General features: G+C 46.1%; 1 protein-coding gene and 1 long non-coding RNA gene across 5 annotated transcripts; one reads left to right on the top strand and one right to left on the bottom strand.

Moving 5' to 3' along the window:
* Positions 1–1,095: 1,095 nt before the first annotated feature.
* On the top strand, positions 1,096–17,157 carry E2f6 (E2F transcription factor 6). Of its 3 annotated transcripts, XM_027424667.2 has the most exons (8): positions 1,151–1,516; positions 2,384–2,621; positions 6,951–7,005; positions 9,481–9,697; positions 10,683–10,838; positions 12,465–12,579; positions 14,957–15,104; positions 15,795–17,157. In XM_027424667.2, exons 3-8 carry the CDS (start codon positions 6,999–7,001, stop codon positions 15,836–15,838), a joined length of 687 nt encoding a protein of 228 aa, XP_027280468.1. In that variant the 5' UTR covers positions 1,151–1,516; positions 2,384–2,621; positions 6,951–6,998; the 3' UTR covers positions 15,839–17,157. The 3 variants fall into 3 exon arrangements, with proteins under 3 accessions (XP_027280466.1, XP_027280467.1, XP_027280468.1); XM_027424665.2 differs by lacking the exon at positions 2,384–2,621 and having other exon boundaries at positions 1,096–1,220; XM_027424666.1 differs by lacking the exon at positions 2,384–2,621 and having other exon boundaries at positions 1,145–1,516.
* LOC103163910 lies at positions 8,976–26,746 on the bottom strand. Of its 2 annotated transcripts, none has more exons than XR_003486989.2 (3): positions 26,687–26,746; positions 25,123–25,341; positions 8,976–9,752 (listed from the first exon to the last, which is right to left on the bottom strand). It is a non-coding gene; the product is annotated as an uncharacterized LOC103163910 (long non-coding RNA). The 2 variants fall into 2 exon arrangements; XR_004770680.1 differs by lacking the exon at positions 26,687–26,746 and adding an exon at positions 26,160–26,676.

Genomic DNA, 26,746 nt, shown 5'->3' on the forward strand with positions numbered 1-26,746 from the left:
ATTTATTTATTTATGTGCATGCCAGAAGAGGGCACCAGATCCCATTACAGATGGTTGTGAACCACTGGGAATTGAACTCAGGACCTCTGGAAGAACAGTCAATGCTCTTGACCCCTCAGCCATCTCTCCAGCCCTTAAATTTTTTTTTAAAGTTTAGTTTGTATGTATGTTTTGCCTGCGTGTATGACTGTATACCATGAGCTTACCTGGGGCCTGTGGTGGGAATTGAACTAGGGTCCTCTGGAAGGGCAGCCAGGCCCTCAGTTAAAATGTTTTATCTGTCCTCCACTGGGATTTGAGATCCAATCTGTCATATTCAAAACAGTATCTTTTTTTTTTTTTTTTTTTTCCGAGACAGGGTTTCTCTGTGGCTTTGGAGACTGTCCTGGAACTGGCTCTTGTAGACCAGGCTGGTCTCGAACTCACAGAGATCCTCCTGCCTCTGCCTCCCGAGTGCTGGGATTAAAGGCGTGCACCACCAATGCCCGGCAAAACAGTATCATCTTGATCACAGTTCAATACTTGATAACAATAAGGAATCAAAAATTGATTCAGGGGTCTGGAGAGATGGCTCAGAGGTTAAGAGCACCGGCTGCTATTCCAGAGTTCTGAGTTCAATTCCCAGCAACCACATGGTGGCTCACAACCATCCATTTTGAGATCTGGTGCCCTCTTCTGGTGTGCAGATATACATGGAAGCAGAATGTTGTATACAAATTAAATAAATAAAATCTTTAAAACAGCGGGTGAGGGATGGAGGGGCTTTGTTGTTTTGAGACAAAGTCTACCACAGTGGGTTTCGAATTCAAGCACATGATCTCCCTGTATTAGCCTCTATGGCACTGGGCTTAGAAGCATGCGCTTTCCGTTCCCTCCAGGGTGGCTTGTTTAAGAGCATGTGTTATCGCTTGATGCTTAGTGGGGGCCCGATAGTCAATCACCCAATGTCCCGGGCGCTGAGAACCTGCAGACCGCGGGTGAGGGGATTCAGGAACGCCTGTTCCGGTCCCCCGGAATCTCTGCTCCGCCTCTTTCTTCTCCCTCTCCATCCCCTCCGAGGATCCATCCTCCGGGATACCGGGCCGCCAGCTAGCAGCAGGCGAGGAACCGAGGGCGCGGGAGAGCTCCACGGAGGACGATGCGCATGTGCAAGGGCCGGAGCACTGCGCATGCGGGAAGATGGCCGGCCCGGGATCCTGAGTTCCTCCGCGGTCACCCCGGTACCCTCCGCGCCTGAGCGCATCGCTGGAAAAGTGGGACCGCGGCGATCCGTGGGTGGAGCCGCGGCGCTCCGTGGGTGGAGCGGGCGGCCGGGGGCGGCGCCGGAGGGGACGCGGAGCCGGGACGCGCGTGCCGAGCCGCCCGGGAAGGCGGGAGGGCGCGTGGGGCGCGAGGGGCGCGGGGCAGCATGAGTCAGCAGCGGCCGGCGCGGAGACTGCCCAGCCTGCTGGTGGACCCGGCGCAGGAGACGGTTCGCCGCCGCTGCCGGGACCCCATCAACGTGGAAAGCCTACTGGTGAGCGCGGGCCAGGACCCACGGGGGTCACTTGACGCGAGGCGCGCTCTTTGCGCCGGGCCCTCTGCACCCTGTCGCTTGGGTGACCCGGGTCTCTCCTTGTAGCTCCCCATCCTCGAACCGCCCTGTGCTTCTTGCATTATTTCCATTGCAATTTACTTTGCGGGAGGGCGGGCGCGTGGATTCCGCGAGGCGCGTGTAGAGATGAGAAGGCAACTTGAGGAAGTCTGTTCCTTGCTTCCACCTTTGTGGTTCGCCGGGTGGAACTAGGATTGAGTTTGTAAAGCTTGGCGGCAAGTACCTTCACCAACTGAGCGATCTCGCCCGCCCATCTGTGCGGTTTGACAGGAAAAATGAAAGAGCGACAGTTCCCTCCATTCTGGGCTTCCCACCGTTCTCAGGGCCCCTGCTGGATCCATTCTTTGTCCGTTCCTCCTGATCACTGTTTTCTCTCCAAGGCCAGCCAGTCCCGTGCCAGATAGTTCATGATTGTTGTCTGACTCCTCACACTAACCTTGAGATTGTTATTCTTAGAGTTTGTTGTCAGAACAGACTCAGAAGTTGTGTGACTGGCCTGGGGCTAGGTAATGAGAGATCTGGAGGAATCTAGGAATGACTGCAAGTGACAGCCTTTCCCTAATTTCTTTCCCTTGTTTTAAAAAAGTGGTTTCTGCTCAGTGTCTACTTCATCTTGCACTGTGCTGGGGAGTTGGGTCTTAAGCATTCTGTAACGTTTTAAATAAGAGCTCTGTCGATTTTATCCATTCTAGTGTCGGTTTCACACCTTGTGTAACAACTACCCACTTACTCTGTTGTGTTTTTGACAGCCACGATGGGGCCCCTTGCCCCCTTCTCTTTCCTTTTCAGACACGTGGGTGCCACTCTGTTCTTGTAGGTGATCACTCACTCACTACTCACGACTTGTGACCTGTCACCATGGTGGTTTCTTGAGAATTTTATAGAGATACTCTAACTGCTCACACTGGAAAAAAGCAAATACAGGCACACACATACCAACGACTTAACTTTTCGAAATGCATCAGAAGATATATCCTCTGAAGTCTTAGATATTCTTATCCAGTCTGGTGATTTCAACCACCTCAAGGTAACTCCGCAATCCACACATCTTTCTCAGAGCTTTCCAACTGTATGTTAGATGTCCCTACTTAGATCTAAAACTTAAGAAAAAAATTATGTCTGTGTGGATGTCAGTGTGTCTTGGTGCACACAGAGGCCAGGAGAAGGTTTAGATCATGTGGGGCTGAATGGAGTTAACAAGTGGTTATGAGCTGGCATGTGGATGGTGGGAACTGAACTCAGGCCTCTGGAAGAGCAGCAAGCACTTTTTAACTGCTGAGCTGTGTCTCCAGACATCAGATTCTTACATCGAAAGCCAGCTTTATTCATGGTCCCCCTTGCCTAGGAAAATGACCTCTTTCTCACACCCCACCTACCCTACTGCCCAAGCCAGCACACTGGCCATCTGTGGTGCCTTTTATCTTTTCCAGAATCCCACCCCCCCCCCCCCGCCCCAGTCTCTGAACTAATTAGCTACTAATCAGCTACTATTCAGTGCTACAGTGCCACCTTGGCCGGTTTCCTGCCACTGTTGCTGCCCCTTACTGTTGGTGTGTATTTCACCTATAAGGGATGGTCTCTCTTGAAAGTGTGTTTCTGATCTCATTCCACCAAAGGAATCCTTTTCTGTTCCCTAGTACTCCCAGGACAGGGTAGAACCCTCCTAATATAATCTAGCTCCAGGTTTTTCTTTTCTTTTTGATTTTTCAAGACAGGGTTTCTCTGTGTAACAGCCCTAGCTGTCCTGGAACTCGCTCTGCAGACCAGGCTGGCCTCACAGAGATTTGTCTTCTTAAATTATTCTTCTGTGGTTCTGTGCTCCATCCTCAGCCTCATCTTCTCAAGCTGACACCCTTGCATACATTTCCATATTGTCATGGGGGTATCTGAAATCTAGATTCATGGGTAACTTGTCTTTAAGTGTCTTTAGCCCTTCCTTGGCCTCTAGTCTGTTCTGTTAGTCACCTTCTATGTGCCCCAGAGCATTCTGTCCTCACTGTTCCATCCTCTGCAAGGCTTGTGTATTTCTGTCCATTTCATGCTATCGTGAAGATGTGGCCATGCACAAAAAAGGTTAAACAAGTTAATAGAGTGGGGACTCTGTATTTTCTTGCCTATAAAATAGTGACTTAACATGTCAGTCATTTTAAATTGACTTTAAAAACTGCCAGAATTTAATAAGCCATTGTGCAGAGCAGTTACATGTCTTGCTGGGTGTTAGTTGCCAGGATAAATGGCTTAAGCCTGGTCTGGGCTTTGGAACAGGGAGAAAATAACACTGGGTGGAGGTGAAGTTGTTTTGTGTGTTAGAAGATAAGGAAGATCTGGATGGGTGACGTGAACACAGTCACCTTGGAGAGATCTATGTTCTCTGAGCTCCTGAAGGAGTATTGCTCCCACGCAGGGAGCTGGTACAGAGAAACCCTGCATAGAGACAATTAACCATTTTGGAGACAGGGCCTAGGACATGAGTTTCTACATGTCACTTTTCTCCCCCACCTTTAAAACTTACAGCCAGGCGTGGTGGCCCTGCTCTGTAATGCCAGTCCTTGGGAGGCAGAGGCCGAAGGATGGTAAATTAAAGGCCTACCTGGGCTACATAACAAGTTCCAGGCCAGACAGGGCTGTACACTGAGATCCTGTCCTGTCCTTACCCCAACCCTCCAAACCGAGTAGATTCCAAAACCACATAAAAGCTGTAGATATAAAGGGAATGGGGCCAGGGGATGGTAATGTTGCCCTGTGTGCTCCCAGATGTAGACACGGGGGCTTCTAAACGTGGGGATGGAGCAGCAGGGAAGCAGCTTAGAACATGTCAGTGTGTAACTCACTCATCACTGCTGAGTGTTCTTTGGAAGCCCTGAAGTCTCTAGAAGTATTCACTTGGGGAGGGGAGGGGTATCTGCCCTCGGTTCGTGTAGCAGCAAAATGGGTCGGTAGCTCCACGGAGTGTTAGCCAGGCATGGTGAGCAGCACACTCATGTGCTTCTAGCCCTTCAGGAGGCTGAAGCAGGGGGATGGCATGTTTAAAAGCAGCCTGAGTTACATAGGGAGTTCTAGTATAGCCAGGGCATGATAGCAAGAAACTGTTTCAGAAAAAGGAGGAATTTCATGCACAGGAAGAAAACAAATGATGGGATTGGGACCTGTTTCCTTTGTCACTGCAGGCAGAGTTCGGGTAGGGGGAGGACATCCTTCCTTATGTCTCATTGCAGTGCTGTCCCTGTACCAACCTGTGGAGGCAGAACTGCCTCCCCTCTAAAGCAAATGGGCAGCCAATAGGGAAGCTGTCTGTGCAGAGCTTGGCCCCACCAGTCTAGGTTAGGAAAGGAACCTTCTGCAGCAGGCAGTGATGAGTGCTATTAACACTTCTGCATACTTGTTGATACGCTTTTCACATCAGTATATCAGTGTGAGGAGGCTGGGATTCGAGGCTCAGTTAGCAAACTGTTTACTTAGCATGTATGGAACCCCAGTTCAAGCCCCAGGACCAAATAAACAGGCATTGGGGTACAGATCAGCAGTCCTAGCACTCAAGAGATGAAGGCAGGAGAATCACAAATTCAAAGCCATCTTTAGGGACAGGTTGAGTTTTGAGGCTAGCCTGGGCTATGTGGGACCCTTTCTCCAAAAGCCTTGCAGGCCAGCAAGATAGCACTTCCTGCCAAGGTTATGGCACTTCCTGCCAAGCTTGACAGCACAAATTCAAGCCCAGAGAACCATATGGTGGAAGGAGAGAACTGACTAACTCCACAAAGTTATCCTCTGACCTCCACATGTACAGCCTGACACATCCACACACAAGATACATAAATGTAAGAGGAAAACAGATCCCTTGTTCCAGTAGCCAGCCCCTGTCTCATCCTGTGTTTGGAGAACAGTCACGTGTAAAAATAGCAGTGACAGTTGGTCACACTCATCTGTGGTCGGCTTTCACAGGGCCTGCTTCAGAGTTCTGATGTTGGATGCCACTGCCAGCAGTGTTGAGAGCTGGTCCCCACCCATGGGAGAAGTGTCCAACTTTGGGGTTGCACACCCAACAGGCCACCTGCCCATTTCAATCCTAGACTGTCCTAAACTGGTTTTGTGGCATGATGTCATCTCAAGTTAACCTGCTACCAGATGTTGTCATCTTGTCAGAGGTGACAAGAATCATCTGCAGAGGCTCTATAACTCTGATATGAGCTGCTTCTCTGTTGCCCACCTGGCCTCTGGCTGTCCCACCCCTGACCCTTTAGCCAGCTTGTTGTCCCATCTGTGCCACAGTTCTAGACCATGAGCAAGATTGTGTTGTGGTCTTGTCCAGAAGTCTTTGGTGGGTCTCTGCTGGTTAAAACAAGACTTCAGCATGGTCTTGATGAGGTTGGTCATCTTTCCAGCTACAAAACTGGGCCACTCCCACATGGCCATAGCATGTCCTCAGGCAGGGAGCAAAAACAAGTCCTCAATGTATTGCAGATCATCGTTCCAGTTTATGAAGCTTCAGTAGTCTCCGAGTACCTGGCAGAAAGGGGAGACTGACACTAGGACCGCCACCGGTTTGCCTGGTTGTTTTCGGAATTAACTATATTTTTATCTCTGTATTCATAACTTGTACTGCTTGTTATTTTTTAAAGGCTTCTGATTGTTCATTAATGGGGCTGACAGCATATTTTGGGGGCCACTTAAATGGTGGGGCTAGGGGGGTGAGCCTTGGCTGGTGTATCACAGAGTCCACCTGTCTGAGCCTTTTAGGTCCTAACCATCTGTCTTTACCATCTTCTCCCCAGCGCCTGCTGCTGTCAGGAATTGTTTCCCACTTAAGTGTCCTGTCTTCCACCATCCTTCCTTTATTCACACTGAAATATGTGCAGCCTGAGAGGCCTAGTCTGGGTGGGTCCTTAGAGATAGGGTTTCTCTCTGTAGCCTGGCAACATGGTTGTTTTTGAGGGTTCATAAGGTCACAGAATAGAACTAAAGAGACAGCGAAGGGTACCCTGGTGGTTGAAATTGAGGTAGGTGAGAGGAGTGGCATCTTTACCCCTCCCAGATGCAGTTTGAAAGACTCCTTTTTTCTTGCCCTCATGACTTCAGGTGGAAAAAAGGCCTTAAAACAAAACAAAACAAAACTGTATCATGGCCAGGCATGGTGGCGCACGCCTTTAATCCCAGCACTCAGGAGGCAGAGGCAGGCGGATCTCTGAGTTTGAGGCCAGCCTGGTCTACAAAGCAAGATCTGGGGCAACCAGGGCTGTTACACAGAGAAACTCTGTCTGGGGATGGGGGTGGGGGGGATGGATAATTGTATCATAGAACAAAATTAATTCATTTGCATTGCTGTTTGTAAAATGCTAAGTTTATGTTTTCTTTTTTCCAGCCATCAAAAATAAGGATCAATCTAGAAGAAAATGTGCAGTATGTGTCCATGAGAAGTAAGTTGACTCCTAAGTAGGTTTGGGTTTATAGTTTGAATGTCACACAGTCAACATGGTTAGTTTGTCTGGTTGGTTTTTTATTTTGTTTTTTGAGATAGGGTTTTTCTCTGTAGCCTGGCAACATGGTTGTTTTTGAGGGTTCATAAGGTCACAAAACAGAACTAAAGTGACAGTGAAGGGTACCCTGGTGGTTGAAATTAAGGTAGGTGGGAGGAGTGGCATCTTTACCCCTCCCACAGTGCAGTGGCAGTACTGTACATGTCACCATAGGCTTGTGTCCACATGGTTCTCTGTGGCCCCTTCACTCTTCCTGGTTTTACTCTGTCACCAATTCATGTTTAGGGTATCGGATGATCTTTGTGATCGATGTCCCCTTCATTGACTTCCTCTTGATTTGGTTCTTATCACGGGCACTCCTTTCATTTACAGATGCCGAGATGTAGATCCTACAAACCGTCTTTTGTTTCCTTCAGCATCTGCCACCATCTCCCCTGTGGCCGGTCAGCAAGTTAGGTCAGCTTGACTCTTGAGGTGTTTCTTTCAACTGTCCCACACTAGCTGACAATGACATCTCTGCATGAGTGACCAAGCTTCAAAATACAGCCGTGGATTGTCATCCATCATGCATGAGTAGGCTGAGACCCAGAAAGGTTAAGCAGCCCACCCAAAGTTGGCGTCTGGTACCATACATATAGCTTCATCCTGTCTGAGTGGACTGCTGTCTCCAGCTGCCAGTCTGGCTCTCCCAAGCCCAGTCAGGGCTCTCATGCCTCTTACCCTCTAGCCTGGTGTGTGCCTAGTTCTCAGATGCTGCTTTGTCCCTCCTTGGAGTGGGGAGCACTAGGCTTCATCTTTCTGTGCTGCTCCCAGCATCCTCCTGTAGGAGTATCCCCAGTTCTTCACTCCAGTAAAGATGGCACACCATGTTCTCCAGTGACTTTGAATACCATTCAACATACCACTGTTTATGGCAGAGCTCCTTATCAGGCCCATGCAGTGCTCTTGCTTGGGGAGCTGTCCCCACAGCAGCCCTTGTTAGAGATGTTCAATTAGTTTTGTTCTTTATAAAGTGGCTGACATCCTGGGAATGTGCTCAGCTTACACTAATAGGACAAAATGTACCCAATAAATGTCTAGCCAGTGAGTGAGTATAAAATGAGAATAATGAAGTCTGGCATGTCTTGTGAGCATCATCCGATATCATGTTCCCAAGCCCTGGGATAGCTCAGCACTTCTCCATGCACTTAAATATGCAGCCATTTAGAGTAATGTAGCACACCTGGACACAGTGTGCACACCTTTGATCCCAACACTCAGGAGGCAAAGGCAGATCTCTGAGTTCGAGGCCAGCCTGGTCTACAGAGCAAGTTTCAAGACAGCCAGGGCTACACAGAGAAACCCTGTCTTAAAAAACAACAAAAAGGAATAATGAATGAAATAAATTTGTTCATACATCATGATCACGATATTGAAAGAGCATATTGCAGAATGCTATTTTCCTATTTTGCTTTTAAAAGCTATACGTTTAAGTGCCTGGAGAGATGGCTTAGTAGTTAAAAGAGCGTATTGCTCTTCCAGAGGACCCCAACACCTACACAGTGGCTCACAACCACTGCAACTCCAGTTCCAGGGGATCCCATGCCCTTTTCTGATCTTAGTGGGCAATAGACACACACTTGGTACACACACATGCAGGCAAAGCACTCATACACATAAGATAAATATTTTTTAAAGACTTTATTTATTTGTTATGTATACAACATTCTGCTTCCATGTATATCTGCACACCAGAAGAGGGCACCATATCTCATAACAGATGGTTGTGAGCCATCATGCGGTTGCTGGGAATTGAACTCAGGACCTCTGGAAGAGCAGCCAGTGCTCTTAACCTCTGAGCCATCCCTCCAGCCCCAATAAGTAAATATTTTTAATATTAAAACTATACATATGAGCAGAGAGTAAGTACATAAGATATAGTAGATATTTTTAATAAGTAAATATTTTTTAAAATTAACAGAAAAAACTATACATCTGAGTGAAGGATGTTGCTCAGTGGTAAGGTGCTTGCCTGGCCTCTGTGAAGCCAGGCTCATTCCTTAACACACCAAAGAAGAATGAACAAAAACTAGATATTGACGTCCAGATGTGTGTTGGCAGATTATGTGTGAAATGAAGGCATCTGATTTCAAAATCATTTCTAATCCTCTTTCTGAGAAGTAGTTCAGCGATGGTTACAGAAATTTCTTGGAGGGATGTGGACTTGTAAAAAATGGTTATTAGTGGAAACTCACCAGCCTTTATTGAAACCTGATGCCTTTGCTCAGACCAGCTGACCATTTGCCTTTCATCCAGTTAGAGAAATGTTTCCATAGAAACCAGCAGGGGTTTCCATGGCTGTCTGCTCCGATCCTTAGGGAATAAGCGGCTGTCCAAGAAATGTCGGCTCATGTGGCACTGTGCTCTCCTTTGCAGAAGCTTTGAAAGTGAAGAGGCCCCGTTTTGATGTGTCGCTGGTGTACTTAACTCGAAAGTTTATGGATCTTGTCAGATCTGCCCCTGGGGGCATTCTCGATCTAAACAAGGTTGCCACAAAACTGGGAGTTCGGAAACGGCGCGTGTATGACATCACCAACGTTTTGGATGGCATCGAGCTGGTGGAAAAGAAGTCCAAGAACCACATTCGATGGATGTGAGTTTATGTCTGTCCTTACCCTTTTCATTAACGTCTGTCCAGCAGCAGCAGCCTTTGGGAATAGAAAATGAGGTCTTTTAGGCAAAGATTCCATAAGGTTTTCTTGTTATCTCAGTGTACTTAAATGTATGGGACTACTGAGGTCTAAGTGTAAACATTCAGATGGTGTGTAAAGTTAAATGGAATAAGGTGGTTAATTAATTAATTAATTATCCCTATAAGATCATAAGAATGAAACATGGGATTTTAAAAAGGGGATTATTTTTAAGTGTATTTCCTTAGTGTGAATTAATAACGGAAGACATGATTCCCACGAGGCCATATAGTACTCAGCCAGGAACCCAGTCCCTCCTGACTCTTTCTGGAGCAGAGCAGATGTCAGCATGTCTACTGCATGACTGCGGTGCTGGTGAGATGACACACCACCCTGAGTGTAAAAACACACTTCATGCTCAAAAGGCAGTTGCTAAAGAGTTGACATGATTGGGAAGGGTCTCGTAGAAAGAAAGCCTGAAGATAAGACACAGACAGAGAGTGTATGCACAGGAAAAAAAAAAAAAAAAAAAAAGCTGTGTACTTAGGAAAAAGAATTCCAGCATGGGAGTAAATGAGAAATACAATAGGTAGTAAAACCCAAAGATGATCAGTGACTAAATGAATGGTAGAGGAAAGGGCTTCTTGAAGGACACTGTTTTAGAACAAAATACAGGCAACTCTGATGAGAACGTTCTCCTTCAGGGTACTGTATCAGTCATTCCGAACCTTAATCCCAGCACTCGGGAGGCAGAGGCAGGTGGCTATCTTTGCTCAAAGCCAGTCAAGGCTACCTAGAGAAACTGTCCCAAGAAAAGAAAGGACGGGCATAACCACACAGATGGTGTAAAAGGAAATGCAGATGCTCCCACTTAGCCTGCTCTCCCTCCACAGACAGCTTTGCTCCTCTCCTGGCAGCTGCTGACCTCGTGTCTGTTTTCATCTGCAGAGGATCCGACCTGAACAACTTCGGAGCGGCACCACAACAGAAGAAGCTGCAGGCCGAGCTCTCGGACCTGTCGGCGATGGAAGACGCCTTGGACGAGTTGATTAAAGATTGTGCCCAGCAGCTATTGGAGTTAACGGACGACAAAGAGAATGAAAGATATCCTTCCACCCATACCTGTGTAGAAGAACTTCTGCTTCCAGAGTAGATAATGTCTTAGGGAGAGATTGGGCGATTAAGTTTCATGCCTAGATATAAAATTAGGCCCTTAAAAGTACTGTAGCCTCGAACACACAAGAGCAATCCGTGTTAATTGTAGCCTCTCTGTGCTCCTGGGTCAAGTCTGCATGACAATGGTTGGCAGTGACATACCCAGTTTGCCCTTGCATGTTAAAATTAAGGAGTGTTTTGTTTGTTTGTTTGTGTTTTATTTTTTGTAATCTCTTTCCTGAATGGTAAAATGTTTGTCAGCTTTTGTAGAAATCAGGCTTTCCCCAATTTGTGAACTAGCCACTGCAGTAGTGTCTTTGCTTATCAGTCCATGCAGGAAGCCTGTAGAGCAGGAACTGGGAGAACCTGGTCCTTGGTACCTCCCCTCCCCCGCCACTGTTCTGCTGTCTACAGTTTTCTGTGCCCTCTGTGAGTGTCAGTAATTCCTGCTCCCTCCACTCTCCATGGCAGTCAAATCCTATTACTACAGGACAGAGCTTAGAAAATCAAAGCCAAGGCTCGCTGTGCCAGCTAACCGGAGAGTCTGTAGTCTAAAAGGAAGAAAGCCAGAGCAACTGGACCGAGTGAATGTAAAGTATCTGGCAACATCGTAGAAAGAGTTGAAAGGCGTTCGGTGACAGAAATGTGCTTAGAAGGAGATCACAGGTGCATGATCGCGCTGAAAGCTTCCTCTGTGGGTTCTTCCTGCTTTATGGACTTTTTTTTTCTTTTCCTGCCTTCTGGAGTATTTTTATCCAAATCGTGAATGCTTTTTTCTCAGGTTCCCATAGTAAGAGCCAACACTAAACTCTTAATAGTGAATGAGAATTCACACTGAATATAGCATAGGTGGGGATTTGAGCATAGTGCTTTCCCCTTGTTTGTGGTTTTGCTTTCTGTAATTTCTGTTGCCCACAATCAGGTATGATCTAAAAAATATCACATGAAAATTCTAGAAGTAATAACTTTCAGTATGCTATATGCTATAGTTATACTCCCTTATTATTATTGATTTCTTACTTTGCCCAGTGTATAAATTCAACCACACTTCAGAAGTGTATGTGTAGGGAAATACGTGCTATACATAGGGTTTGGTATTGGTCCATGACTTTGGGCATCTACTGGGGATTTGGGATATCCACCCACCACCTCACTCCACTCCAAGGACAGGAGATAGTTATCTTTGTGAGTTGTGTTTATGTTCAGTTTTGGGGGCTTTATTAATCTCTTTCTCCAAAAATTGCTCCAGTCAGTATTTGGTTTAAAAGAGTTCTTTGTTACAAATATTATAAAACACCATAAAATCTTAAGAATTCTTTTTGAAGTAATAATTACCCTGAAGTTTTGGTTTTTTTTCTGTTTCTCTTCATTATAGGTTTGTATCCCATAAAAGCTAAGCTATTCTTGTACCTGCATTCATGTAAGAGATAGTGATCTTGCCAGGCTTGGTGGCATAAGCCTTTTTCCCAGCACTCTTACATAATGAGACTTTGCCTCAAAAAAAAAAAAAAAAACCAGGGGCAGGGTTGGGGGTGATGACATGTCAGTTTTGTCAGATCCTTGACCAGGTTTCACACTAGCATACGTAACCTATCAGGATATCCACAGCATCCAAGCCTTCCATGAGCAGATTGTTATTGCTGTGAAAGCTCCAGAGGAAACCAGACTGGACGTCCCAGCTCCCAGAGAAGTAGGTAGTGCTTCACTACAGGAAGGATTTAAAGAGGGGCGTGGGTTAGCTGCCAAGTCCGTGACCACTGCAGTCACTTGTGTCCTATGCCCTTGCCAAGCTATGTACCTGTTAGCTTAACCATGAGTGAGGCAGTCCTTGTAACCTTCTCAGAGAGGAGAGAGCCAAGCACACAGAAGCAGGTGTGCTTCAGGAGCCCACACGGTGACCAGCAGGACCAGGCATAGGGCAGAGTTTGGCTTGCAGCCATGCTGCTGCTGTCCGACTACAAAAGAAATTGCTTCATTGGCTTTGCCTTGGTCTTCAAGTTCCAAAAGTAATAGCTGGTATGGCCAGAGCTCCGGGGAGCTAGCTTGCTACCAACTCACCAAAGACTAAGAGTGAGCTAGACCACCGAGTCACAGATATAGAACCTCTGTGTAAGGCCAGTCTTCCTATCTGCTGCCAACTGCTCCAGGAAGGTTTGTGTTGAGAGTCATTGTCACCAGAAGGTCCCTTGATGAGGATGGAGTCCAAAGCAAAGCTGGTGGCCCTTCTAGGCATTCTGACAGCCAGCCGGGTAGCTCCCATGCTGCTCATCACCAGCCATCATATCACTGTCGTGATGGCAAAGATTATTCCCACTGCCTTCCTTTCTTTTGTCCCCAGCAGTTCACATAAAACCCTGTCACCTGACAGTGTATCATCAGTCATGAAGGAGCACCACTTTTCCCTCGATCCTGTTCAGATTGTACCCTGGTGACATTCCCTAGTTTGATTTGGATTTAGACAAGTGTCCAAGTAACATATTTAGGATGAGTTAGTTATTCTGCAGACTCTGAAACTCTTTAGCCACTATTCTTGCAGGACAGCTTTTCTTTGGAGCATGGTAATCCGTCCTACAGGAATTAGCAGGGTTTGATCTCCCAGTGCTCTGAGCTGCTTGCCCGGAATTGCTAAATCACTCTGAACTGTTGAACACACACAGAGCCTCTCTCGGTCCCATTCAGAGCTCTGCAATTGAGGTCCTCCAGGCTGGTTGTTCTCAGCAGTGTCCTCGATCAGTAGACTGACTATGTGTGGCTCTAGTGGGGATTGTGTGCTTAGTACAGAGCTGGCATAGTGGCCTTCAACTCGTTCTAGCTTCCTACTTGTTCTTGTAAATTGTTTTGTTGGAGCAAGGCCATCTGTTTAGATATCACCCATTGGCTTTCATGCCACCATGGCAGAGTCAAGTAGTTGTGGCACAGCGTGGCCTGAAAAGTCAGAAACAGGTACCATCTCCTCTGTCCTCCTTTTAAAATTTTTTTGAAAACTTCTGTGTATGTGAATGGGTATGTGCACCTCAGTGCAAATGCCCCCTGGAGGCCTTGGCTGGCGTTGGACCCTGGAGCTGGAGTTCCGGGTGGTTGTGGTCACCCTGACATAGGTGCTAGCATCCGAATGCTGATCCTCCACAGGAGGAGAGCACACCCTGAACCTGTGAGCCATCTCTTAGTTCCTCAGGGTTCCTCTTTACAGAGTGACTTAGTGGCTGGTGGAGTTTGAAGTCTTTTCTGCTGACTGCCAGTCAGGAGCAACATTGTTTTCTTGAATTATTTGATGTTAAAAGGTTTCCATTTAAACCTGCCCTGGCATTGCAGCCTCCGAGCATGAAGGTGGTTGGCCTATCTCACCTGTCTGACAAGCTGTCAGCCAGCTTGTTTGGATGAGATCCCAGAGAGCAAAAGAGCTGGAGCGACGGTGACATCTAGACTGGCCTATCCATGTGGATGTGGAAAGGGTGCACTTGAGGAGCTCTGGGCCAGTTCCCAATGGGAAAGACAAGGAACCATAACTGCAAATGCCCCTTACATATTTAGTCTCTAAATACAAGCAACCACATTTTTAATTTCTTATGGGAAAACCATTGGAATTTGCTCCTGGGTAAATAGAACTGAAGCCAGAGGATAATAGTCATTTAATCTAGTGTTTCTCTTTGTGTATGACATTTCAAATTCCATGAGGCATGTTTTGATCTCATCTTTTCCTCTTCCATCTTTTCACTGGACAAAAAAACTAGCCTTCCTGTGACCTCAGTACCTCTACACTGGTTTGGAAACACCGTGTACGAATACGGTTGGGTACTCCAGAACTCCCTGCTGCCAGAGGAGGAGAAGGGGGAGGGGTTTCCAAGACCTCAGCTGTCCATTCTGTACCTCCAAGACCGTTGCTACTGGAATGATTAAGTAGAGGTCTTCACTGTAAATTGGCCAGTAGTTTAGAGTGCAGTGACAGTTGAGAACATGTTTATCTCAAATGCACGGTAGAAAGGAAGCTACAAGAATTTAAGTTAATTGAAAAACTGCAGTTAATTGATGCGCATGTTCACGTTGGCAGTCTGTGTGTCTCTTGCTAGGATTCTATCACAGTTCATATCCGAAGTACCAAAGGACCCATTGACGTGTATCTGTGTGAAGTTGAACAGACCCACTCAAGTGGTAAAACAGCCGATGGGGTAGGGGCCTCTCCATCTAAAAACAGACACCCAGAATGCCCCTCGAAAGGTAAACACGCCCATTTTGTGATCCGAGGAGCATTAGGGTTCCAGCATCTTAGATGTAACTTAAATACACAGCTTCAAGGTTTTTTATGATTTGTGTTTATTTCTAATTGTGCACGTGTGTGTATGTGTGTGTGTGAGTGTGTGTGTGTGCATGTGTGGGTGCATGCACATGAATATAGGTGCCCTCAGAGGCATTGGATCCCCTGGAGCTGGAATTACAGGCACTTGTGAGCCAGCAAGCATGGTTGCTAGAAAGGAACCCTGGTTTTGGGGACGAGCAGTAGAGCTCTTCACCGCTGAGCCCTCTCCAGCCTCTGAGCTGAGTGTGTCAGTGTACTCCTATAACATCAGCCCGAGGAAGCTAAAGCAGATAGATCCATATTGCAGGTCGGCCTCAGCTACACAGTGAGAGCCTGCCTCCAAAAATTCTATGACTAAGAGCATGAAAGTCAATTGTGTTGGGGCACCAGCTGGTACACTCTGGCCAGAGGAAGCTGTCAGTGCTGTCTGATAGGTGCTTTCCAACACTGGATTGGAGTTCTCATTTGTTCTGTGAGCCTAAAAAGATCATTCCGACCACTGGTGCGAGAGAAGGTTCTTGACCAGACGACTTCGTTTCTTGAAATTGTTGAATCCTGTACCTGGCTGCTGTTCCAGCCTTCACTCAGTTTCTTTGTATGTTTCGTTTCAGAAGACAAGTCTCCTCAGTCAGAGCCACTCAAAGTGAGCGACTGACAGCAATGCCAAGTGGTGAAGGTTTTTGGAGCCTCCTGCGTGGATGAATTATGTACCAGTTTGATCCTCAGCAATAAGTCTTCGTGGCGTGGTCTCGTTCTCTTACTCTAGATTCGTAGCAGCGTGAAGGCCAGTAGTGTCCCTGAGTAGCTTCCTGCTTAGGTCCCTGGATGGTTTCCACGTTCAAAATTAGCTATTGCTAATTCTTCGCTGCCTTTTGTCAGTGAGACGGACCTCTTCCCTCCTGAGATGATTTTATCACAGAGGATATCAGGAGAACAGACAGTTGGCCATGGTCGTGGACTCTGCCCTTCCCTGATGGATGGTGTTTTTGCTTCTCAGAAGAATTGCCTTACACTGGCTCACATTCACGGTTAGGTGTAGTGCACTGGTGAGGTGTACACACAGGACCAAATGTGGCGCCTTTGTACATATCTGTATCATGTTTAGATTGCTTATGAAATATGTCTGAGTGACACTTCTGCCCTAGATCAGCCAAAATAATGTATATAGAGAAAATGACAGCTCTCTACTTCTTCAGCATCAATAACTTATTAGAACCCTCTGGATGGGGGTGAGGGGAGTTTTCTAAAGTTTTACATGTAGACATTTCACAGACAATGCTGTATATTTAGGTTCACATACTTAAAGTATTTTAATACAGTTCCCAATGCTACAATAGGAGTTGGATACTTCTTGATTTTAAGCTGCCTACAGAGTCACTACTTCCCAGTAGATTGGTGGTGTGCCTCAAGGTGTTGGGGACAAGTATAGAAATGCCCTCTGGCAACGGATCAGTTCGCCACACCGTGAGTTTGGTCCTGGTGAAAGTAAAAGCATTGTCAACGCTTTGTGCAAGCAGATTTTATAATGTGTTTCTGTGTGCAGCCGCGCTGCTCTGTCAGAGGGTCTTAGCTCCCATGCATCATACCCTGCCCACCCTCATGCTCTCACCCAGCCTTCCCAAGCACCTAGCTGTTTCTACCTCAGTGGATAAGTCATTTACCTCTCTGTGCCTCTGTTTACCACTAGACTGTGAGCTCCATGAGAAACCTTTTCGTAGTCACGCTCAGCACCTCGCACCACACCTAGTCCATAATAAGTGCCCAATCAATGTCTATCGAACTAGCGCGTGGGTGAGTGCAACATGGGGCCGATGGAACCGGGCTTATTGTTGGACAGGAGTCTGGGGAACATCATTGGTATGTTAAACCTCTCTTGTTTTACAAAAGATTTGAAGCAACTTGAAATAATGACCATGTGTACAAAAAAAAATAAAAATTAAAGTAGGGAATCCAAAATTAAAGTATTAAAAATAATACGGCCTGGTACTTTTGATTCACACAGTCTCTGCTGGTATATTTCAAGATTCCTAGAAACTACTGGTAATCAGTATGTTTGGCCTCCAGACACCCCTTCCTTTCTTATGTATAAAAGGGTTTTGGTTTTTTTGTTTGTTTGTTTGTTTTTTTAATTAGCCAAAGAAAGGATTTAGCACAACCTTCCTAACACTGCCACCCTTTTACACAGTTCCTCATGTTGTGGCGGCCTCCCAACCATAAACTTATTTCCATTGCTACTTCATAACTAATTTTGCTACTGTGATGAAATACAATGTAAATATCTGTTTTCCGATGGTCTTAGGTGACCCTGTGAGGATTGTTCAATGCCCCCAAAGGGGTGGTGACCCACAGGTTGAGAACCACTGGCTTAGAAGCTATTCTGTTTCCTCATTGGACTACTTAGTGGAATGATTTGACAAGACAGGGAACCCAAGAAGAATAGCCAAGTGGGTAACAGTTATACTTTTGATGGGAGGGAAAGTTCTGGCAAGTGTGTGTAGAGATCAAGGCCCTGGGAAGAGCTGAGCTTGTAAAGTGCACTGGCAGGTGGTTCATGTATAAAAACCAGGAGAGGGAAGGAGCTCATCTGGTGCATTGACCACTTTTTTTTTTTTAAGATTTATTTATTATATATACAGTGTTATGCTTGCATGTATGCCTTCAGTCCAGAAGAGAACACCAGATTTCATTGCGGATGGTTGTAAGCCATCATGTAGTTGCTGGGAATTGAACTCGGGACCCCTGGAAGAGCAACCATGTGTTCTTAACCGCTGAGCCATATCTCCAGAGAGCATTGACCACTTCTTAACCACAGACTTAGAATAAAGTCTCTAGGTGGGCACATGTGCCCCACTAACAACCAGAAGTTCTGCTCCTAAGAGGGGAGGGATATATACAGGATGTAATGCTGATTATAACAGTTAGCGAGCTCTGGTTCTCCCCTCCCAAGGACTAGGAGAGTCTGCAAATAGTTTCAGACAGCTGACTATGAGGTAGTTACAGGTTGCAGACCATGCATCCAACAGACAGAAAGAGCCACAATTGACCTTGAACAACTTCATGGAACAGATCCTGCCAGTCCTCACAAGGCATGGAATTTGTCAAATATTTAGCTGCAGTATAATCTAACCCATTGTGGGGACTAATATATGAGTGGACAGCAGCTTTCTGCAGCCCAGAGTAAAGGATAATCCAGTCAGAATATCCTCGTCAGACCTAGAACTGTTGTCAGTTGGTTCTGATCAACAACAGGGTTGAAATAGTGGTCATTCAGTAACATGTGACTGGATCTATTTGCCCTTGGGTAGTATGAATGGAATCCAACTCAAGAATGTGTGGTGGTGATTGCCATCTAGTGAGGAACTAATTATTCAGGCAGTATTTTCTTTTACCTGAGTAGATACTGCTAGGAAATAACATGGCCTGGATTTTCTTTTTAATTTTTCAAGACAATTTCTTTGTGTAGCCCTGGCTGTCCTGGAACTGACTCTAGACACGATGGACTTGAACTCAGAGATCTGCCTGCCTCTGTCTCCCAAGTGCTGGGATTAAAGAAAGGCACCACTACACCCTGTTTAGCACGGATTTTCTTTTTCTTTCTTTTTTTGTTTTGTTTTGTTTTGGGTTTTTGTTTGTTTCTCGAGACATAGTTTCTCTGTGTAGCTTTTGAGCCTGTCCTAGAACTTGCTCTGTAGACCAGGCTGGCCTCAAACTCACAGAGATCGCCTGCCTCCGCCTCCCAAGTGCTGGGATTAAAGGTATACACCACCACAGCTTTAGCGTGGGTTTGCTTTCTTTCTTTCTTTCTTTCTTTCTTTCTTTCTTTCTTTCTTTCTTTCTAAGATTTATTTATTTATCATGTATACGGTAAGTGCCAGAAGAGGGCATCAGATCACGTTACAGATGGTTGTGAGCCACCATATGGTTGCTGGGAATTGAACTCAGAACCTCTGGAAGAACAGTCAGTGCTCTTAACCCCTGAGCCATCTCTCCAGCACCCCCCCCTTTTTTTTTAGCGTGGGTTTTCAACAGGCATTTTCAGATACCAGTTTGGTTAATGAGAAACCATTTTATTTGATCCTCAGTACCCTTGTAAAAAGCCTTGTGATGGGTTCCCTAGGACTCACTGACCAGCCAGCATAGTCAATCAGTAAGCCCCTAGCCAATGAGAGCCTGCCTCACAAAACAAAGTGCACAGTTCCTAAGGTGTAACACCATTGGTTATCCTGTGACCTACACACAAAGGGGGAAAGAGAAAATATGAGTGGCTATCAGGCTGATGAGATAGTTCAGCTTCTTGCAAGCATGAAGACCCAAGTTTGGTCCCCAGGACCCATATAAAAAGGCTAGATACAGTGGTAAGCACTTGTAACCCTATTGCTGGTGAAGTGGAGATGGGGATCCCTGGGGCTTGCTGGCTAGCAAGCTTAGATCGTTCATCAGGTTCCATGCCAGTTAAAGACCTGATTTCAAAATTAAGGTGGACAGCACCTGAGACATGCCATCTGAAGCTGGCCTCTGCCCTCTACAATGCACATGCATGTGTACCTTCAGACACACAAGCACACACCCAGTGTACTGCTGTGGTTTGTGAAATGTTTCCCACAGGCTCTCATGTTTCAACACCTTCCCCCCAGCTGGTGGCGCTGTTTGGGAAGGTTGTGGAACTTGGGAGGTGGAACCTTGCTAGAGGAAGTTACTGGTCACTAAAGATGACCCTTGGGGATTTATACCCACCCTTACTATTCATGATGTCTGCTGATTGTGGATGTGATGTGTCCAGCCATCTTCCTGCTCCTGCTGCCATGCCTGCTCTACCACTGTAGACCATAACCCTCAGGAAACTGTAAACCAAAATAAACCATTTTTCCCCTAAAGTTGCTTGTGCCTGTATTTTATGAGAATGTAAGCAACGAGAAAGTAAGACATCTGCCTATGAGCCATTTTCCGTCTTCCACAACCCACTGCACAGACTGTCAGATGGGTCCATGACATTGGCCCTGTTGAACAGGAAGTATCATCTTAGATGTCTTAGTAAAACATACATGAGCTAAGGGTTGTAGATAAGCCCATCCTTGGTACCAAGTAACCTTCCATGGTAAACCACAGAGGCAAGTTGATACAAGAAATGAATTACTCAGAAGCTGGAAGGCCATGGTAGCCAAAAAGGAACGTTGAGGTAACACCTTCATAAATCCAGAAGTGTCTGCAGCAAGGCTATCATCATAAGCTAGCATCAGAGGAGAGTCTGCATCCTGCTGTTTCTAAACCCCAGAAGTAGAAGCCACATAAGACCTTGGCCCTCCACTAGGAAGAGACTCCTTCATCTAGCTGGTGCTCAAGCCTGATGAGTCTGACATGCCCAATGTGCTTGTCACTAAGGGGACCACAGTTCAGCACTTCCAAGGGATACCATAGCTGCTGCTGTAGCTGCCTGGACACTCTGGAAAGGAACTGTCATTGTCTTCTATCGCCACAGGAAGACTGATGGGGGCTGGAACTGGAAAGAGAATCCCACCGCATGCGTCCCATTCTACTGATGAGCTAGTCTCCCACCCTGCAGTCAGCAAGGGAAGTATAGGGGGTGTGGGTTGCAGAGCCTCAGTCCCAAGATCATGGGTCAGGAAGTAAATGGGTGAACTTGGACCAGGGAGACTGTAGAAAATATTTGGCATTCCCTTCCCACTCAAGATGGCTCCATGGAGTGGCAGTCGGCTCTGTCCCTGGCTCACTGCCACAGACACATCTTACAAGTAGAAATGATTGATTTAAATGATAAGATTCCTTTGCAGTTCTTATTCTGGAATCCTGAGTTGACTTCTGAGTCCAAGTTGACATAGACATGAATTGTTTCTGAGAGATTTTGTTCCCATAGTGTGTTTTGTCAAATATCCTGAACTGACAAACGCTTACCATTCTCTCTGGGAATGTGGCCCCCTGCCTCATCTCATTCCCCTCGGTGACAATTGGTACAGGACTTGGCAATAATGATATCATCTGCAGGGTCACCGTCCGCCCTGAATCAGCGGACATGCCCACATGCCTCAAACCTCATTCTCCTACCCTGCACCACTGGGCAGTGGTGTCTACAAAGGTAGCAACATCAGCTGTTTACACTGTCCCGAATCTCTGTGGCAAGAACGAAAACCCACCAATCTTTAAGCAGGACGTGTCTCAACGCAGGACCACAGTGCACACAAAAGCAGTGGCCATGCCTGTGGTTCGGGGCTGGGAAGTGTGCCCATGCATTTTGGTAGCATTCCAGTCAGGAAGCATGGCACCTATCATGCTGTGTAGGTGGAAGGCAAACAACCATCCACCCGTTAGACTCTGTATTCTAATACTCTGTGCATGTGTGGCTAGCCCCTGAGGGCAGCTGGAAGGCTGAACTAGGCAGCAGAAATCTAAAGAAGACAATAAGGTTAAGGGGGAAGGGATGATTTCAGGTTTTCTCAGAGGTATGTGGAATGACTTCTAAGTGTCTGTGGTTGCTTATGGCTAATGTATTCATAAGATGAGAATTGAGTTTGAAGCCCAAAGGTTGTCTCACTCATCTTTTTAATTGGGTTTTATTCTCCCCAGGAGTTAGCCAGTCTCCTTTCAGTGTGTCTCTGCTTCTCTTATGCTAAAAGGTGCAGATTTCTGAGCTCTGCTCCAGGTCCAATTCTTGATGTAGTAAAGCAGAATCCACAATGGGAATAGGGGTAGGAGAGAGGGAGAGAGGAGAGGAAGCGGGGGTGGGGTGAGGGTGGGAGTGGGGTGTGTGTCTGTGGTAGTCACCTCATGCATAACAGGTCCCAGTTATCTTCACACTTTGTCACTTCAATGTCTTTACACATTGTTACTAACACAGCTGTGATGTCATGTTTTTGTTTTTGTCTTTTGCTTGCTTGTGTTTATTATTGCATGTGGGGGATGGTGATGAATGAATGTGGGTATGTGTGGGGGTGGAGTCAGGGGAGGAGTCAGGGTTTTCTTCTTCCACCTTTAGGTGGGCCTCAGGAATTGGACTCAGGTTGCCAGGCTTGGACGGTAAGTACCTTTACCTGCTGAACCATCTCACCAGCCTGGTACTTTTTGAGACAGGGTCTAACTAAGTAGCCCAGGCTGGCTCTAAACTAAGAGGCAATCCTCCTGCCTCAACCTCCTAAGTGTTGAAGTTACAGGCATGAACCTCCATTCTTGAAAGAGCAGGACCATGGACTCACAGCACAGACTGTTCTTCTGTGCCAGGACAGAGGGACAAGAGGAGGGAGCATAGGAAATGGGCTGTTTTTGAATGAGCACCACCAGACCTTCATGATGATGGGAACATCCTGTGTCTCAGCTGCTACACAGTCAGCATCCCGGCTGGGAGGCTGCACTGGAATTTTCTGACTGTTTCCAATGAGAAAATTAGGTAAAGGGCACACAGGCTCTCTCTGTATTCCTTCGCAAAACTACCCGTGGCTCTACAATTCCAGCAAAATAAAAGATTTAACCAGGAAAAAAAAATAAATAAACTGAACGTTTCCCTCATTTTTTTTTCCCTAGACAGGGTTTCTCTGTGTAGCCTTGGCTGTCCTGGAACTAGCTCTGTAGACCAGGCTGGCTTCAAATTTGGAGATCCGCCTGCCCCTGGCTCCCAAGTGCTGGGATCAAAGGTGTGTGTGCCCCACCATTACCCAGAAGTTTCCTTCGTTTTCTTTTTCTATTCTTTCTTTCTTTCTTTCTTTCTTTCTTTCTTTTTTTTTTTTTCCGAGGCAGGGTTTCCCTGTGGCTTTGGAGGCTGTGCTGGAACTAACTCTTGTAGACCAGGCTGGCCTTGAACACACAGAGATCCACCTGCCTCTGCCGCCCAAGTGCTGGGATTAAAGGCGTGTGCCACCAACACCCTGCTATTTTCCCTCATTTCTAATGCAACCCTCTTTCAGGTTCTCAGTCATGTGGGGCCTCATACTTCCCTTCGAGACATTATTCTTCTTACTCTCACAAGAACTTGGTGTATAATTATCAATTTTTAAAATGGCCATGTCCAACAATATTTCTTCACAGTTGACTAAATAAATACAAGTGGGATCCAGAGAGATGGTTCAGTGGGGAAAGTCACTTGCTGCCAAGCATGATAACCCGAGTTCCATACCCAGGCCCCACACACCAGAAAGAGAGAAGTGACTCTTGTAAGTTCTTTGGTCTCCACATAGGGACCATGGAATGCACATGTGTGGCAAGGATGGACACAATAATAAATAAATAAGTAAATAAATAAGCTGGATGGAATTTGTAGGTAGTGTGGATTCCAAAGTAAAAGCATAAAAATAGATGAGAAAAAGACAGTGTAAAAAGGTATTCTTCAGGAAGTTGGGGTTGTAGCACAATTGAACTCTTGCCTAACAAGCGAAATGCCCTAGGCTTGATCCTTGGCACCATATAAACAGTATGGTGGAGCCAGCCTGTCATCCCAGCATCTGAGAGGTCAAGACAAAAGGATCACAATGTGATGGTTGGGCCGGGTACATGGCCAGAGCTCAGATCCCCAGAACCCATATAATAAAGAGATGGAGCAGTGTGCATCCATAATCCCAGTGTGCTTATGGCAAGATGAGAGCCAGAGTCAGGAGACTCCCCAGCAGCTTGCAGGCCAGCAGACCTGGCACACACAGTGGCGCATGGCAGAAGACTTTGCCTCTAACAGGAAGAAGTTGAGGACGAACCTATAGCCAATGTTGTCATTTGACCTCCACTCATGTACTTGTGGCACTGTGCATATAGCTACACTCACACTACACACACTTACTAAAGTTCATTGTCATCCTGGGCTGCATTGTTAGTTCAAGCCCGGCAAGATACATGAGATCCTGTCTCAAAAAAGAAAGGAGGAGGAGGAGGCAATCAGTGCCTTCATCTGCCCAGCTCATGATCTTTCCCCATTGCACATGGCCACCTCATGGATGAAGATATCATTTATGGAGATGGACATGTCAAGCCATTCAGAGTCAGCATCCCTTATCTACATTCCTCCTTTTCCTGGCCTGGCCCTCTAGTCTCCTTCACACTTGTTTAACTGCTGACTACAGCAGGCTAGCAGATGATCAGGATACGCTTTCAGCTTTCAGAGTCCCTTCGTAAATGAAAGTTTTCTTCTGTCTTCTCCCTAACCACAAGCGGAGAAAGACCAGGAATCCAGGACTTCAGAGCTCTGGAGAGCAGCTGGGGCAGGCACCACTCAACAGCCCTTACAGTCAGACATTCAATTTCCCTATTTTATAAAGTGACATACAGCCTGGCTGTTTCCTAAATAACTTCTGGTTGACTGAGGTGATCATATTAGGATAAATGAAAAGTTATTTGCTCTTAGTGAAAAAAAAATCAGTCTTCAAAGGGATATTAAAATGTTGCTCTGCTAAGCCCAGCTAAATGCATTTCCATCGAACCGTGTCACGGCTTATTCAATCACAGAGCTAATGAATGAAAACAAATGCCGTGACTCTGACTTGATGTGAAAGCAAGGCATCACTTGCCAGTTTCCTGAAGGAGCCAAGTACTGTATCCAGGACATGACAAAAGTCTTTTAGGTCTTCCACCATCAGCCAAAACTACGCTCACACCACTTAGCTGTCTGCAGACAGGCTCCATTTCACAGCCGACTTAGAAAATCTATTTGTCTGTCTTCAAAACAAATTTATAATTATCTAGAATCAAGTCTTGGTTGCACCGCTTCTCTGAGGCACAGCCAGATTGTGATGCAGAAAGTTAAACTGGGGCTGGGATTGTGGCTTGTTGAGACAGTGCTTGTCTAGCACGTGTGAGGCCATGGGTACGATCTTCTGAAGCAGAAAAAGAAAGGCAAGAGAAGGAAAGCTGGATTGAGGTTAATATATCCTGTTTGGGCAGGTACTTGTGGCAGTTCCAGGCTACAACACAATCATACATTCCACAGATGTTAAAGCCATATCTACTTACAATCACCACCCACACAGATCAGCGCCTTGTTCTGTGGCAGCCACTGAACAGCCATGGTTCCATCTTCCCACTTTGTCAGGTAAGTACCACCGTTCTCACTGTAGACATGAAGAGGCCAAGACTCTGGAGTGTGAACAAGGTATTTCCCAGGGCTCCATGGCTGGGGAAGGCACAGTGTGGACTTCCAAACAGACTGAGTGATACATGAGCCCACATGCTCTTTGAAAACAAAGGTGACATCTAGTCAGGTTATATGATTTGAGGCTCTATCACCATAGAGGAAGTCTTGATTTTCAGACATCCTTCAGGAGTTGGGATGAACATTATCTTTCTAATTGGGATACCTCTGCTGTCTAGCCCATTTCAATGACCAGTGACCACTTCTTCCATCTTTTAGCCAGGATATATGATAAGGACCCATGACAAGAAGAGGGGCACCTCAGCCAAGGACTGGTTTCTGAGCTTAGTTTTGTCACTGATAACACTACGGTATTGCATCTATAAACTCCTGACAGTCTGTGTTAAATGTTCAGTAAGATTTTATATATATAATTTGTAGATAGATAGATAGATAGATAGATAGATGATAGATAATAGAAAAATTCTTGAGAGATCTATTTTCCATTTGTTTATTTGTGTGTGTGTGTTGTGTAAAATATGTCAGAGGACAACTTGTGGGAATTGGTTCTCGGTTCCAGGGACTGAATTCAGTTTATCAGGCTTGGTGACAGGAGCCTTAATAGCTGAATCATTTCAACAGCAAGATATTTTAGTGTGTGTGTGTGTGTGTGTGTGTGTGCCTGAGTGAGTGTCTACACATGTGTGAGGGATGCACAAGTGCCCTTGTGCACATACAGAAGCCACAAGAGGGCATCAGGTGTCCTCATCACTGTCCACACATTTCTTTGAGGCAGGGTCCCTCCCTGAACCTGGGGCTCACATTTTCCTTGCTATGGCTAGAAGCTAAGAAGCCCCAGAACTCCTCTCACTTCTGCCCCCTTTGGAACTTGTATTATAGGCATTTGTGAGACACCCACCTGGTTACCTTAGTCCTGGGCCTGGGATCCAAAGTCTAGTCTTTATGATTACATGGTAAGCACTCCTAACTGCTGAGCCATCTCTCCAGTCCTCCTGGAATAACCCTTTATACCAGCGGTTCTCAACCTGTGGGGCATGACCATCAGAAAACACACATTTCTGATGGTCTTAGGAACCCCCAACCGTAAATTTATTTTTGTTGCTACTTCATAACTGGAATTTTGATGCTGAGAGGTGTCTCATTTCCCAAGACCATCAGAAATATGTGTTTTCCCATGGTCACAACCCACAGGTGGAGAACCACATCTTGATTTCAGGATTGGAAACGTTCTATTAATATTTAACTGGGGTATTTGATTTTCAATATTTTGAGTGAATCACAGAAACTAATCTGCCACAGGGCCTAGGGTTTAGCTCATTAGGACAAGGGGAGGTCTTGGGGTTTACTATTGCTGTGAAGAGACACCATAACCATGGCAACTCCTATAAAGAAAAAAAAAAGATTTAATTAAGGTGGCTGGCTTACAGTTTCAGCGGTTCAGTTATCATCATGGCGGGAAGCATGGTGTCCAGCAGGCAGATGTGG

This window comes from Cricetulus griseus, chromosome 7, assembly GCF_003668045.3.
Source record: "Cricetulus griseus strain 17A/GY chromosome 7, alternate assembly CriGri-PICRH-1.0, whole genome shotgun sequence".
Taxonomy (NCBI): Eukaryota; Metazoa; Chordata; class Mammalia; order Rodentia; family Cricetidae; genus Cricetulus; species Cricetulus griseus.

Bases quoted from the DNA above. Each gene is read 5' to 3' on its own strand.
- E2f6 (XM_027424666.1), top strand. From the start codon at position 1,409: ATGAGTCAGCAGCGGCCGGCGCGGAGACTGCCCAGCCTGCTGGTGGAC. The intron at 7,006-9,480 runs GTAAGTTGACTC...TCTCCTTTGCAG, and splicing joins GCAGTATGTGTCCATGAGAA to AAGCTTTGAAAGTGAAGAGG. The intron at 12,580-14,956 runs GTAGGTAGTGCT...GTCTCTTGCTAG, and splicing joins ACGTCCCAGCTCCCAGAGAA to GATTCTATCACAGTTCATAT.